Source organism: Mytilus edulis, chromosome 3 (genome assembly GCF_963676685.1).
Source record: "Mytilus edulis chromosome 3, xbMytEdul2.2, whole genome shotgun sequence".
NCBI lineage: Eukaryota > Metazoa > Mollusca > Bivalvia > Mytilida > Mytilidae > Mytilus > Mytilus edulis.
Window position 1 is genome coordinate 97,328,879 of NC_092346.1, and position 16,971 is coordinate 97,345,849.

The 16,971-nt window shown below is 35.2% G+C and overlaps 1 protein-coding gene across 4 annotated transcripts in view; it reads left to right on the forward strand.

The window, feature by feature from the left end:
* Window positions 1-16,971, forward strand: part of LOC139517900 (leukocyte tyrosine kinase receptor-like) — a 296,261-nt gene that overhangs the window by 213,969 nt on the left and 65,321 nt on the right. For all 4 annotated transcript variants that reach the window (XM_071309393.1, XM_071309392.1, XM_071309394.1 and 1 more), the window contains 2 exons: window positions 8,241-8,472; window positions 15,651-15,741. In XM_071309393.1, the coding sequence (XP_071165494.1) occupies window positions 8,241-8,472; window positions 15,651-15,741 (323 nt within the window). The remainder of the gene's footprint in view (window positions 1-8,240; window positions 8,473-15,650; window positions 15,742-16,971) is intronic.

A 16,971-nucleotide genomic window follows, 5' to 3' on the forward strand; every position in this document is an offset into this window, starting at 1 on the left:
ACAGTTCGGTAGTAAACGCGAAAAAGTAATGATATAGTCATAGATGGTTCAATCAATGGTCGAGACCCGGTGTCAGCTGGTCAGAGAAGGGGGTAACACTTCCCTTCTATTTTTTAGAAATGAACTTTTCAGCACCTGAGACATTCATTAAATGTCTCTGTCCATTCCTTTTTTAAGTTTCGGTATCTTTTAAAAGCGAAAAATTGGAGGAAGGAAATGTTAATTTGGCAGTAAAAGTTTTGCAAATGGCGCCATTTTGATCATTTATTGAACTGGTCCCTACGATATTTGACATCGTTGGGTGAATTAACGATCTCTCGGATAAATAAACCAGTCGATCACGTGATCGGAATGTGTACAAAATAATACAATACCGCTGATTTTTGGTCACCATAAAATGATCATCGGCACCGGAAACAACCCCGAAAAATTTCCGGAAATAAAAAAAAAATGTTGCAAAAAAACGGAATAAAAACTTTTGAGTCGGCGGGATTTCTCTGAGTCGGTCGGGCGAGGGGAAACAAACCATATTTTTATTTTGGCCCAAAGTTAAATTTTTGTGTTTTGGTCTGTTTTTCTCATACTATATGCAATAGGTCTACTATATTTGTTGTATTGAACAATTGTAAGGTGTACATGTCTAACGGGCAGATGTCATGTGACCTTGACCTCATTTTCATGGTTCAGTGGTCAAAGTTAAGTTTTTGAGTTTTGGTCTTTTTATCTAAAACTATATGCCATAGGTCAACTGTATTTGGTGTATGGAAATATTTTATGATCTTTATGTTACTCGCACAGGTTTTATTTGACCGTGACCTCATTTTCACGGTTCATTGCACAGTGTTAAGGTTTTGTGTTTTGGTCTATTTTTCTTAAACTATAAGTAATCGGTCAACTATATATGTTGTATAGAAGCATTGTTAGCTGTACATGTCTGCCTGGCATGGTTCATCTGACCTTGACCTCATTTTCAAGGTTCATTGGTCTATGTTTAGTTATCTTGGTTAATGTTAAGTTTATGTGACAATTGTTATAAAGCTTAGCTTTATACTTAGGACTATCAACATAATATCAATGATTAGTATAGAAGGCGAGACATTTCAGCGTGTGCACTCTTGTTTAAAACAGACAGTAATTTGCCTGTTATATCTACTCTTGATAGTTTCAACCATAAGTTAAGTCTGGTTACGGAGTCAAATGCCTGTTTGTAGTCAACGAAACAGCAATATAAACGTTTTTTTCTTGAAAAGTGCTTTCTGAACGAGTGTCAACAAAGAATAAATTACATCAACAGTGCTGCTACCCGGGCAAAATCCAAATTGGGCATCTGTAATAATATCATTATTTTCAGACCATTTTATTGGTCTTGAATTTATAATAGATGTTAACAGTTTCACTATATTACTGACTAAACTGATTCCAAGATAGTTCGCTCGATCAGACGAGTCGCCTTTTTATACGACCGCAAAAATTTTAATTTTTTGGTTGTATATTGCTATCACGTTGGCGTCGTCATCTTCGTCGTCCGAATACTTTTAGTTTTCGCACTCTAACTTAAGTAAAAGTGAATAGAAATCAATGAAATTTTAACACAAGGTTTATGACCACAAACGGAAGGTTGGGATTGATTTTGGGAGTTTTGGTCCCAACATTTTAGGAATAAGGGGCCAAAAAGGGCCCAAAATAAGCATTTTCTTGGTTTTCGCACTATAACTTTAATTTGAGTGAATAGAAATCTATGAAATTTAAACACAAGGTTTATGACCATAAAAGGAAGGTTGGGTTTGATTTTGGGAGTTTTGGTCCCAACAGTTTAGGAATAAGGGGCCCAAAGGGTCCAAAATTGAACTTTGTATGATTTCATCAAAAATTGAATAATTGGGGTTCTTTGATATGCCGAATCTAACTATGTATGTAGATTCTTAATTTTTGGTCCCGTTTTCAAATTGGTCTACATTAAGGTCCAAAGGGTCCAAAATTAAACTTAGTTTGATTTTAACAAAAATTGAATCCTTGGGGTTCTTTGATATGCTGAATTTAAAAATGTACTTAGATTTTTAATTATTGGCCTAGTTTTCAAGTTGGTCCAAATGGTGGTCCAAAATTAAACTTTGTTTGATTTCATCAAAAATTGAATAAATGGGTTCTTTGATATGCCAAATCTAACTGTGTATGTAGATTCTTAATTTTTGGTCCAGTTTTCAAATTGGTCTACATTAAGGTCCAAAGGGTCCAAAATTATCTATGTTTGATTTTAACAAAAATTAAATTATTGGGCTTATTTGATATGCTTTATCTAAACATGTACTTTGATTTTTGATTATGGGCCCAGTTTTCAAGTTGGTCCAAATCAGGATTCCATATCAAGTATTGTGTAATAGCAACAAATTTTCAATTGCAAAGTATTGCACAATAGCAAGAAATATCTAATTGCACAATATTGTGCAATAGCAATTAATTTTCAATTGGAGTTATCTTTCTTTGTATAGAATAGTAGTTGATAATATATGTTGGAAATTTGCCAGACATGACTATGATGTCATTTTCTATTTTTATTTGCCAATAACTTTATGTAAATAACTTCATTGGAAATTTGCCAATATAAAATGTTGCTGATGAAGTTTTTTTTCCTTATCTTATCTAAAATATTTTTAGCTTAAAAGTTGTGTCCATACTTGTTCTCATTTCAGATTTCATAAATAAAAAGAAAATTTCTTCAAACATTTTTTTGACAGGATTAATATTCAACAGCATAGTGAATTGCTCAAAGGCAAAAAAAATTTTAAGTTCATTAGACCACATTCATTCTGTGTCAGAAACCTATGCTGTGTCAACTATTTAATTTTAGATTTAAATAAGTTTGAAGAAGAAATCTTTGATAATAATTGGTTTGTGAAATCTTGACATTTGTTTTGTGTAAAAAAAAAACATATAATGTCAAAAATTTGATCACAATCCAAATTCAGAGCTGTATCACGCTTAAATGTTTTGTCCATACCTGCCCCAACTGTTCAGGGATCGACCTCTGCGGTCGTATAAAGCTGCGCCCTGCGGAGCACCTGGTTTAAAAACAGGAATTAACACTGCGAGTGCCCAAGATTTCGGAAAATGTCCTGATGCTAATATCTTATTGAATATTTCCTCTAGGAATGGTAGCAGAATATCCTTAAATTCAATGAATAACTCGTTAAATGTTAACCTGTTGATTATTTTTATTTAATCAACTTGTGGTTTGGTTGGTTTCAGTTTTTCATTGGTCAAAATTAAATTATGACATCAAGTTTTCTTACTTTCCTCTGAAATTTTGACATGGTAAAAAAGATGACCATGCCTGATTATTTCACAAAGAAAGAATATTCATCTTTTTGTAGATCATTCAAAAAGAATGATTCAGTTGGTCTGCATTTTGTTTAAAAATCATAACAAATTCCACCACCGCTTCTCATGCAGTACAGCATTTTCCACTCTTGACAGTTGAATATAGTTTTTCTTCTATCCTCTGGTATCTTTCACCCCTCTTTCATGCTCGACTCTATGGTAGAATCAATATTTTTCTAATTCTTACACGATTTTTTCTTTCCTGACCTGTTCATTATTTTTATAAATCAAGGTGTGGTTCATTTGATCTTAGTTCTTCATTGGTCAAAATTCAATTATGACGCCCACTTTTCTTGTTTTCCTATTGTAGTCATGGGAAAAGGCGACAATGTCTGTGGCCAGAATTTTTCAATTTGTTGGTTTACAAATTTTTTCATAAAAAAGTTGAGTCGGTCAGTCAGAAAAAAATATCTTTGAAGACATAGATATGTGGAAAAATATATTTCACCTACAAAAATTTGATATGCTATTTTGTCATAATTTCTTACATTTGAGTTCCGATTTTATTGATCCACTGTTTTTAGCATAAAATGCATGCCATCATCAATACAATTTCCAAAAAGGGGAGATATGTCCACGAACAAAGACAAAATTAAATTGTTATTTCACAAAACTTGAAAAATGTTCTAGCCTTTCATTTTAAAAAAACAGCTGTCTTGCGAGGATAAATATCATTTCACACTTGTTACAATGGTGGAATCTATATAGATATAAAGATATTCTTTGGTCAAAACTAATTAATGACTGAAATGATGTTTATACCGGTTATGCACATTTTTGTAAATATGGGCAGTTGGGTAAAAAGGTAATTGGATTCAGAAAAGAACAGCCTCTTATTACACACACTTAATGGCTTTAACAGTCTTGATCTAAAATATTATATAAAAATTGTCAAACATAAAAATAAAAATCTTAAAATACTGTATATGATAAAAAGGAGATGTGGTGTGATTGCCAATGAAAAATTTATCCACCATTGAGAGCTTTATGTTGGCATCTTGTTGTCTTTTGGTTATTTTTGTCATTCTGGTCTGCTGTATGACATTATTATATACCTCCTCACATTGTAATTTATTTATATAAAAATTTGTCAGTTTGATGAATTATGATTTAAACTGACAACATTTTTTAGAAATTAAAATCTATATGATGTCTATTCTTTTAGTTATCTAAAACACAACCAGTATTTTCCCTTTTCAGCCTTAAATTCACTTGGAGGAAAATACAATTTAGAAAAAATTATGATACTGATCTTCATGCAAATGATGTATGTTTCTAAAAGAATAGTAATCTGGTAGACTTCATAACTCAATATTGCAATTTGGGAAACAAAACAGAAACCTGTGAGTGACAAAATTGATGAAAATGAAACTGTATTTCTGTCAAGTTTTTATCTTCATCACAATAATTATTTCCCCCCCTAAAGGAGTGGGTGTATATTGTTTTTACCTCTGTCTGTAATGTCTGTAATGTCTGTAATGTCCATGGCTATGTCAGTCCATCATATGAAATTTTGTTGCTTTTCTCAGGAAATTTCAATCGGAGTTTCCTGAATTGTGTTATCAGTCTTCTGTGCAATGAATTTAACTTTCAGATTTATGTTTCCAAATACTTATAAACTTTAACACATAATTGCTTGGTTTGAAATTTTCCTAACATTTTTTAATAGAGAACTACAAATAATAGCTTCCTGAAATTAGTTATCTGTCTTTACTGCTTTACAGTGTAATACAGTTTCAAATTTATTCCTTAATAAGTTCCTGTTGACTGATTACTTATATATTCTAAAGGCACATAATGACGAAGTATAAAAATGTCCTAGCATTTGTAGTGAACTACAAATATTTTTGGCATTTAACATTTAAGAACATTGTGGTTTACGTTAACATTTAGTTACATTGTGGTTAGTCAACATTAAGGTGCAATGAGGTTAGTCATTATTAGGTGCATTGTTGTCAGTCAACATTCAGGTGCATTGAGGTTAGTCAATAGTAGGTGCATTGTGGTAAGTCAACATTCAGGTGCATTGAGGTTAGTCAATAGTAGGTGCAGTGTGGTAAGTCAACATTCAGGTGCATTGAGGTTAGTCAATAGTAGGTGCATTGTGGTAGGTCAACATTTAGGTGCATTGAGGTTAGTCAATATTAGGTGCATTGTGGTAGGTCAACATTTAGGTGCATTGAGGTTAGTCAATATTAGGTGCATTGTGGTAAGTCAACATTTAGGTGCATTGAGGTTAGTCAATATTAGGTGCATTGTGGTAAGTCAACATTTAGGTGCATTGAGGTTAGTCATTATTAGGTGCATTGTGGTAAGTCAACATTTAGGTGCAATGAGTTAGTCATTATTAAGATGCATTGAGGTTAGTCAATATTAGGTGTATTTTGGTCAGTCAACATTTGGTGCAATGAGGTTAGTCAATATAAGTTGCATTGTGGTAAGTCAACATTTAGGTGCATTTAGGTTAGTGTGTGTTATGTTTCGGTGTTGTGTCGTAGTTCTCTTATATTTGATAGGTTTCCCTCAGTTTTAGTTTGTAACCCAGATTTGTTTTTTATCTATGAATTTTGAACAGCGGTATACTACTGTTGCCTTTATTTAGTCAATATTAGGTGCATTGTGGTAAGTCAACATTTAGGTGCATTTAGGTTAGTCAAAATTAGGTGCAGTCAATATTAGGTGAAATGAGGTTAGACAACATTAGGTGCATTGAGGTTAGTCAAAACTAGGTGCATTGAGGTTAGTCAATATTAGGTGAAATGAGGTTAGTCAACATTAGGTGCATTGAGGTTAGTCAGAACTAGGTGCATTGAGGTTAGTCAATATTAGGTGAAATGAGGTTAGTCAATATTGAGGTAAATTACAGTAAGTCAACATTTTCATTTTAGGTGCATTGTGGTTATGCCTGTTTATATGGTTTTACACTAGTCATTTTTTGGGCCCTTCATAGTTTGCTATCTGGTGTGAGCCAAGGCTCTGTTGAAGGCCACACTTTGACCTATAATGATTTACTTTTACAAATTGTGACTAGATGGAGAGTTGTATCATTGGCACTCATACCACATCTTCTTAAATCTATTCAGTATTTTCTTGGTTCTGCTCCAACATCTGCCAATTAGTTTTCAGAGAAAAGTTGCCTTCAATTCCAGATGTGGATTTGAAACTGCAATCAGGTCTCATTGAATACGCTCACTTTTGTGCCCTGAATTAAAGCAAATATTTAAATATTTTCTTTATGATTTTCATTTAAACTTTAAATATTTCCTATTGAACTCAGTTGCCTCCATAAAACCTTAATATTACTAATGAAGAATGGAAGGAAACTGCAATAACCTATTAATAGACAAATATTCATATCATTGATCATTCTAGTAAATAAATTACCTTCATTTATAGCTTCCAACAGAACCCATACAGGAAGTAAGGAAGTAGTTGTTCATTTTAAATAATGATAATTTGAAGCTTCTTCATCTGTGTCTAAAAAGTAAAATCACAAAAATACTGAACTCAGAGCAAAATTCAAAAAAGGAAAGTCCCCAATCAAATGGCAAAATCAAAAGTTCAAACACATTAAACGATTGGATAACAACTGTCATATTCCTGGCTTGGTACAGGCATTTTCTTATGTAGAAAATGGTGGATTGAACCCTAGTTTTATAGCTAGCTAAACCTCTCACTTGTATGACAGTCACATCAAATTCCATTATATTGTCAACGATGTGTGAACAAAACAAACAGACACAATAGGTAAAAATGTCAAAAATAGGGGTACAGCAGTCAACATTGTGTTATCAACTTAATCACTCTAAGCCATTATGATACCATTTTGTAATGTGAGTGTACTTGCCTTCATTTATAGGCATATGATACGGTTACAGGGGAGGATGTAATGCTGCTAACGTAAATTGTTATTTTTTGTGACATTAAACTATGAATTACTAAGTAAAGATGCATTTTTCTACTGATTTTAATCATTAGCTTGAAAATGAATACATTGGCCTCAATTTTTAAAAATTAGGTATGGCTAGATTCATTATGTATGAAAATTATTTCTACTAATGTTTGTTGGGCCTGCAACTTCTGTAGGAGAAAGCTTGACATATTGACAGTAATCCAGTGGCCGAATAAAGTAACTACTCAATTAAAGCTTAATATAACAGAAGGTATAAGGCCTGTATACTTCATACTTGTATATAGACGCCTCATAATATATGAAGTTTCAGTCTGACATTGTTTTTTGTCCTTGGTTTTTTTCATGGTTCAGTGAATACTTGAAAAAAAAGTTAATATAAAAAAGAAGATGTGGTATGATTGACAATGAGACAACTGTCCACAAGAGACCAAAATGACACAGACATTAACAACTATAGGTCACTGTTAGGCCTTCAACAACGAGCAAAGCCTATACATACCACATAGTCAGCTATTAAAGGCCCCGATACATGTATGACAATGTAAAACAATTCAAACGAGAAATCTAACAGCCTGATTTAAATAAAAAAATGAACCAAAAACAAATATGTACCACATAAACAAGTGACAACCACTGAATTACAGGCTCCGAACTTGGGACAGGCACATACATAAATAATGTGGCGGGGTTAAACATGTTAGCGGTATCCCAACCCTCCCCTAACCTGGGACAGTGGTATAACAGACACAAGATTACTTGTATTTTTAATTTCTCTCTTATAACTCAATTAAAGTACAGGCATTGGAAGAAATACTGTTCATCAGTTGGTATAAAATACTCTTTAAATGGTATATTCATAAGTGGAAGGAAGTAGAATGTTCGTTATTTAGTCTAGTATCGTTCTGTAATTGGCTCAAATAATTTATATTTTGATTTCTGTTCACTTCAGTAAATCAACAGAAAAAGAAACAGAATGCCAAACTTGTAAGAATGGAACTGAATTCCACACCAACACGTGGCTATGCCATCAGGACATCAACTGCTAATGGCCTCCTTCCAAGTAGTTTTCTACATTCTACAGGAATAATGGCAGAATATAATCCAAACTATGAATTTGTTGTCGCCAACTGTCCAGAACAGAGGTTAAATGAGATAAACGCAAATAATTTACGATTAGTCAGGTATGTAAACTGCCTATGTATTTTGTAAAAAGTTCTATTAGAATTTTACGGGACTCACGGTCATGCAAGTGAGAGGTTCAGCTGGCTATAAAACCAGGTTTAAAACACAATTTTCAACATAAAAAAAGCCTGTACCAAGTCAGGAATATGACCAAATGTAACCAAACTTGTTTAAATGATACATTTATGATCCTCTTATAATAGTAGTTGATACTCCAATTACCTTCAAGCATGGCAGCTTTAAGTGAAAGCCATTAAAGTTGAAAACTTGAATAAGAATAGTTAGAAGTTGAGCTTTGATTGTATCGTCTTCAACAAAGACCAAAACCAATACGAGAGCATAAAAAAAAAAAAAATTAACTGAGTAAACTATTAGTTTGGACACATTGACATGTACAGATGCTGACTAGAATTATTATTGTCTATACAGTTATATAATATATTGACAATAGTGTTATGTCATCAGTTAAATTAATTTACATGTAGTTCATTAATCTTATTGACAATCTTCTAATGTCATCAGTTAATTCGCATGTAGCTTAATTAATCACAAAGTTTATTTGTTGGATACTAATGTTATTTCACAACTTTTATTCACAGTTAAGTTTTGAAATAAATGTTCTTTTGTATTTTCTGATGGAGGTTATGTAATCTCTAAACATATTTATGTGTCTGATTATGTAACAGGTTACGTTGGTTCTGTAAAGGTCATTTATATAACCTTTAATATTCTAATGTTAATGTAAAGTTGTAATATTTGTATGGCACACCATGGGGCATTATGTTTCTGGCTCTGTAATATTTGTATGGCACACCGTGGGGCATTATGTTTCTGGCTCTGTAATATTTGTATGGCACACCAATCATGGGGCATTATGTTTCTGGCTCTGTAATATTTGTATGGCACACCATGGGGCATTATGTTTCTGTCTCTGTAATATTTGTATGGCACACCATGGGGCATTATGTTTCTGGCTCTGTAATATTTGTATGGCACACCATGGGGCATTATGTTTCTGGCTCTGTAATATTTATATGGCACACCATGGGGCATTATGTTTCTGGCTCTGTAATATTTGTATGGCACACCATGGGGCATTATGTTTCTGGCTCTGTAATATTTGTATGGCACACCATGGGGCATTATGTTTCTGGCTCTGTAATATTTGTATGGCACACCATGGGGCATTATGTTTCTGGCTCTGTAATATTTATATGGCACACCATGGGGCATTATGTTTCTGGCTCTGTAATATTTGTATGGCACACCATGGGGCATTATGTTTCTGGCTCTGTCATATTTGTATGGCACACCATGGGGCATTATGTTTCTGGCTCTGTAATATTTGTATCCACGCACACCATGGGGCATTATGTTTCTGGCTCTGTAATATTTGTATGGCACACCATGGGGCATTATGTTTCTGGCTCTGTAATATTTGTATGGCACACCATGGGGCATTATGTTTCTGTCTCTGTAATATTTGTATGGCACACCATGGGGCATTATGTTTCTGGCTCTGTAATATTTATATGGCACACCATGGGGCATTATGTTTCTGGCTCTGTAATATTTGTATGGCACACCATGGGGCATTATGTTTCTGGCTCTGTAATATTTGTATGGCACACCATGGGGCATTATGTTTCTGGCTCTGTAATATTTGTATGGCACACCATGGGGCATTATGTTTCTGGCTCTGTAATATTTGTATGGCACACCATGGGGCATTATGTTTCTGGCTCTGTAATATTTATATGGCACACCATGGGGCATTATGTTTCTGGCTCTGTAATATTTGTATGGCACACCATGGGGCATTGTTTCTGGCTCTGTCATATTTGTATGGCACACCATGGGGCATTATGTTTCTGGCTCTGTAATATTTGTATCCACGCACACCATGGGGCATTATGTTTCTGGCTCTGTAATATTTGTATGGCACACCATGGGGCATTATGTTTCTGGCTCTGTCATATTTGTATGGCACACCATGGGGCATTATGTTTCTGGCTCTGTAATATTTGTATCCAGGCACACCATGGGGCATTATGTTTCTGGCTCTGTAATATTTGTATGGCACACCATGGGGCATTATGTTTCTGGCTCTGTAATATTTGTATGTCACACCATGGGGCATTATGTTTCTGGCTCTGTAATATTTGTATGGCATACCGTGGGGCATTATGTTTCTGGCTCTGTAATATTTGTATGGCACACCATGGGGCATCATGTTTCTGGCTCTGTAATATTTGTATGGCACACCATGGGGCATTATGTTTCTGGCTCTGTAATATTTGTATGGCACACCGTGGGGCATTATGTTTCTGGCTCTGTAATATTTGTATGGCACACCATGGGGCATTATGTTTCTGGCTCTGTAATATTTATATGGCACACCATGGGGCATTATGTTTCTGGCTCTGTAATATTTGTATGGCACACCGTGGGGCATTATGTTTCTGGCTCTGTAATATTTGTATGGCACACCGTGGGGCATTATGTTTCTGGCTCTGTAATATTTGTATGGCACACCGTGGGGCATTATGTTTCTGGCTCTGTAATATTTGTATGGCACACCAATGGGCATTATGTTTTTGGCTCTGTAATATTTGTATGGCACACCATGGGGCATTATGTTTCTGGCTCTGTAATATTTGTATGGCACACCATGGGGCATTATGTTTCTGGCTCTGTAATATTTGTATGGCACACCATGGGGCATTATGTTTCTGGCTCTGTAATATTTGTATGGCACACCATGGGGCATTATGTTTCTGGCTCTGTAATATTTGTATGGCACACCATGGGGCATTATGTTTGTGGCTCTGTAATATTTGTATGGCACACCATGGGGCATTATGTTTGTGGCTCTGTAATATTTGTATGGCACACCATGGGGCATTATGTTTCTGTCTCTGTAATATTTGTATGGCACACCGTGGGGCATTATGTTTCTGGCTCTGTAATATGTGTATGGCACACCGTGGGGCATTATGTTTCTGGCTCTGTAATATGTGTATGGCACACCGTGGGGCATTATGTTTCTGGCTCTGTAATATGTGTATGGCACACCGTGGGGCATTATGTTTCTGGCTCTGTAATATTTGTATGGCACATCGTGGGGCATTATGTTTCTGGCTCTGTAATATGTGTATGGCACACCATGGGGCATTATGTTTCTGGCTCTGTAATATTTGTATGGCACACCATGGGGCATTATGTTTCTGGCTCTGTAATATTTGTATGGCACACCATGGGGCATTATGTTTCTGGCTCTGTAATATTTGTATGGCACACCATGGGGCATTATGTTTCTGGCTCTGTAATATTTATATGGCACACCATGGGGCATTATGTTTCTGGCTCTGTAATATTTGTATGGCACACCATGGGGCATTGTTTCTGGCTCTGTCATATTTGTATGGCACACCATGGGGCATTATGTTTCTGGCTCTGTAATATTTGTATCCACGCACACCATGGGGCATTATGTTTCTGGCTCTGTAATATTTGTATGGCACACCATGGGGCATTATGTTTCTGGCTCTGTCATATTTGTATGGCACACCATGGGGCATTATGTTTCTGGCTCTGTAATATTTGTATCCAGGCACACCATGGGGCATTATGTTTCTGGCTCTGTAATATTTGTATGGCACACCATGGGGCATTATGTTTCTGGCTCTGTAATATTTGTATGTCACACCATGGGGCATTATGTTTCTGGCTCTGTAATATTTGTATGGCATACCGTGGGGCATTATGTTTCTGGCTCTGTAATATTTGTATGGCACACCATGGGGCATCATGTTTCTGGCTCTGTAATATTTGTATGGCACACCATGGGGCATTATGTTTCTGGCTCTGTAATATTTGTATGGCACACCGTGGGGCATTATGTTTCTGGCTCTGTAATATTTGTATGGCACACCATGGGGCATTATGTTTCTGGCTCTGTAATATTTATATGGCACACCATGGGGCATTATGTTTCTGGCTCTGTAATATTTGTATGGCACACCGTGGGGCATTATGTTTCTGGCTCTGTAATATTTGTATGGCACACCGTGGGGCATTATGTTTCTGGCTCTGTAATATTTGTATGGCACACCGTGGGGCATTATGTTTCTGGCTCTGTAATATTTGTATGGCACACCAATGGGCATTATGTTTTTGGCTCTGTAATATTTGTATGGCACACCATGGGGCATTATGTTTCTGGCTCTGTAATATTTGTATGGCACACCATGGGGCATTATGTTTCTGGCTCTGTAATATTTGTATGGCACACCATGGGGCATTATGTTTCTGGCTCTGTAATATTTGTATGGCACACCATGGGGCATTATGTTTCTGGCTCTGTAATATTTGTATGGCACACCATGGGGCATTATGTTTCTGGCTCTGTAATATTTGTATGGCACACCATGGGGCATTATGTTTCTGGCTCTGTAATATTTGTATGGCACACCATGGGGCATTATGTTTCTGGCTCTGTAATATTTGTATGGCACACCATGGGGCATTATGTTTCTGGCTCTGTAATATTTGTATGGCACACCATGGGGCATTATGTTTCTGGCTCTGTAATATTTGTATGGCACACCGTGGGGCATTATGTTTCTGGCTCTGTAATATTTGTATGGCACACCGTGGGGCATTATGTTTCTGGCTCTGTAATATTTGTATGGCACACCGTGGGGCATTATGTTTCTGGCTCTGTAATATTTGTATGGCACACCGTGGGGCATTATGTTTCTGGCTCTGTAATATTTGTATGGCACACCGTGGGGCATTATGTTTCTGGCTCTGTAATATTTGTATGGCACACCATGGGGCATTATGTTTCTGGCTCTGTAATATTTGTATGGCACACCATGGGGCATTATGTTTCTGGCTCTGTAATATTTGTATGGCACACCATGGGGCATTATGTTTCTGGCTCTGTAATATTTGTATGGCACACCATGGGGCATTATGTTTCTGGCTCTGTAATATTTGTATGGCACACCATGGGGCATTATGTTTCTGGCTCTGTAATATTTGTATGGCACACCATGGGGCATTATGTTTCTGGCTCTGTAATATTTGTATGGCACACCATGGGGCATTATGTTTCTGGCTCTGTAATATTTGTATGGCACACCATGGGGCATTATGTTTGTGGCTCTGTAATATTTGTATGGCACACCATGGGGCATTATGTTTGTGGCTCTGTAATATTTGTATGGCACACCATGGGGCATTATGTTTGTGGCTCTGTAATATTTGTATGGCACACCATGGGGCATTATGTTTCTGTCTCTGTAATATTTGTATGGCACACCGTGGGGCATTATGTTTCTGGCTCTGTAATATGTGTATGGCACACCGTGGGGCATTATGTTTCTGGCTCTGTAATATGTGTATGGCACACCGTGGGGCATTATGTTTCTGGCTCTGTAATATTTGTATGGCACATCGTGGGGCATTATGTTTCTGGCTCTGTAATATGTGTATGGCACACCATGGGGCATTATGTTTCTGGCTCTGTAATATTTGTATGGCACACCGTGGGGCATTATGTTTCTGGCTCTGTAATATTTGTATGGCACACCATGGGGCATTATGTTTCTGGCTCTGTAATATTTGTATGGCACACCGTGGGGCATTATGTTTCTGGCTCTGTAATATTTGTATGGCACACCGTGGGGCATTATGTTTCTGGCTCTGTAATATTTGTATGGCACACCATGGGGCATTATGTTTCTGGCTCTGTAATATTTGTATGGCACACCATGGGGCATTATGTTTCTGTCTCTGTAATATTTGTATGGCACACCATGGGGCATTATGTTTCTGTCTGTGCATCCTTTCATTCTTCTGTCTGTGCTGCTTCAGATGAAAGTTTTTGGTAAAGGTAGTTTTTAATGAAATTGAAATCCAACCAACTTGAAAATTCTTAATTATACTTGTTCTTTAACGATCACAGTCTACTGAACATCTATACTATTAAACAAGAAGACCTCGTTTTGTGTGTCGCTTGTTCTTTAACGATCACAGTCTACTGAACATCTATACTATTAAACGAGAAGACCTCGTTTTGTGTGTCGCTTCTCATCTTTCCACAATAAATTAATCATCATGCCTCTGTGTCCTATAGGTACATAGTCACATTTGTCATCCATTCATATGATTATTCATATTGAGGTATTTTGGGAGAAAAAAGGCGTACGGATATTGATTCCATCATTGGACGAAATTTTAAGTCAGTTTAGACTTCTGGTTAGCGTTTTTCGGTATACTTTGAACATACATATACTATGAATAAAGTGTTGTATTTTCTATCTGCTATCATTTTCAAGTTAACTATCCACAGCGGTCACAGAGTTTATAAAATAGAGAAGGTCTGCATAATATATCAATGACCGCCGTGGATAGATTAGTAAACTGAGAATTGAAAGTAAAAAGCAAATACACTTTATTTATAGGAATGAATGTTCATGATATACAGATAAGCGCTTGTGTGATTGCCAATGAAACAACTCTCCACAAGAGACCAAAATGACACAGAAATTAACCACTTTAGGTCACCGTATGGCCTTCAACAAAAGTTTGGAATTTTGGAAATAAAGGAGGAGGGATTAAAAAAAAACATTCAGTGTTCTGTCCCCAAGTACCCATTACTTTTGATACTTTTCCTGAAATTTTCCAGTCATTAAATTTTTTACAAAATTCTTCATACAACACTTTACATACTTTCAACCAAACTCTGAATGCCCGTGATTTCGCAGGTGTGTTCTAGTAGAAGATAGTAATGAGAGACTGGCATACATGAACTATTATGGACACATTCTCGTTAAATATAAATTTTGTAGAGAGAAAAAAATATGCTCAAAATTAATGTTTTAGAATATAAATAAAAGATGTTGTGGTATATGTCAATGAGATAGGATCTTGAAAAATAAAAATCATTTGGCATTTGTCTGAATTTGAATTTGTCTGTTATGACAGAAATATATATCCTGACAATGTGTTACCTATATATCTAACATTTTAGTAATTAAGAATTTTCAACAGAGAGCTTAAGGCAAATACTGAACTTTTCCATTATATTTTTCAATCAATTGACCCTTTTCGTATAAAATTTAAATATATGCATTTCTTATCTGAACAATATTTTGTTATATTTCAGAGCTCTAGGAAATGGAGCCTTTGGTGAAGTTTATAAAGGATTTCTGTCAGGTGTACCTGACGTCCATGGAGAATTACCTGTGGCAGTTAAGGTAAATAAGATAAATAGAGAACAAGTATGTCTGTCTTCATTCTTCAAGGGTCATTTTGATTCGCATAATGGTTCTTGGTAGTTTGAATAACAATGGTTGGTGGTGGATTTGAATAATACAATGGCTTTGTGTAGTTTTGATTCATACAATGGTTGTTAGTAGTTTTGATTCATATAATTGTTTTGTGTAGTTTTGATTCATACAATGGCTATTATTAGTTTTAATTCATTCAATGGTTGTTATTAGTTTTGATTCATACAATGGTTGTTAGTAATTTTGATTCATACAATGATTGTTAGTAGTTTTAATTCATTCAATGGTTGTTAGTAGTTTTGATTCATTCAATGGTTGTTAGTAGTTTTGATTCATACAATGGTTGTTAGTAATTTTGATTCATACAATGATTGTTAGTAGTTTTAATTCATTCAATGGTTGTTAGTAGTTTTGATTCATTCAATGGTTGTTAGTAGTTTTGATTCATACAATGGTTGTTAGCAGTTTTGATTCATACAATGGTTGTTAGTAGTTTTAATTCATTCAATGGTTGTTAGTAATTTTGATTCATACAATGGCTATTATTAGTTTTAATTCATTCAATGGTTGTTAAAAGTTTTGATTCATACAATTGTTGTTAGTAGTTTTGATTCATACAATGGTTGTTAGTAGTTTTGATTCATACAATGGTTGTTAGTCGTTTTGATTCATTCAATGGTTGCTAGTAGTTTTAATTCATTCAATGGTTGTTAGTAGTTTTAATTCATACAATGGTTGTTAGTAGATTTGATTCATACAATGGTTGTTAGTAGTTTTAATTCATTCAATGATTGTTAGTAGTTTTAATTCATACAATGGTTGTTAGTAGATTTGATTCATACAATGGTTGTTAGTAGTTTTAATTCATTCAATGGTTGCTAGTAGTTTTAATTCATTCAATGGTTGTTAGTAGTTTTGATTCATACAATGGTTGTTAGTAGTTTTGATTCATACAATGGTTGTTAGTAGTTTTAATTCATACAATGGTTGTTAGTAGATTTAATTCATACAATGGTTGTTAGTAGTTTTGATTCATACAATGGTTGTTAGTAGTTTTAATTCATACAAGGGTTGTTAGTAGTTTTGATTCAAACAAGGGTTGTTAGTAGTTTTAATTCATACAATGGTTGTTAGTTTTAATTCATACAGTGGTTGTTAGTAGATTTGATTCATACAATTGTTGTTAGTAGTTTTGAT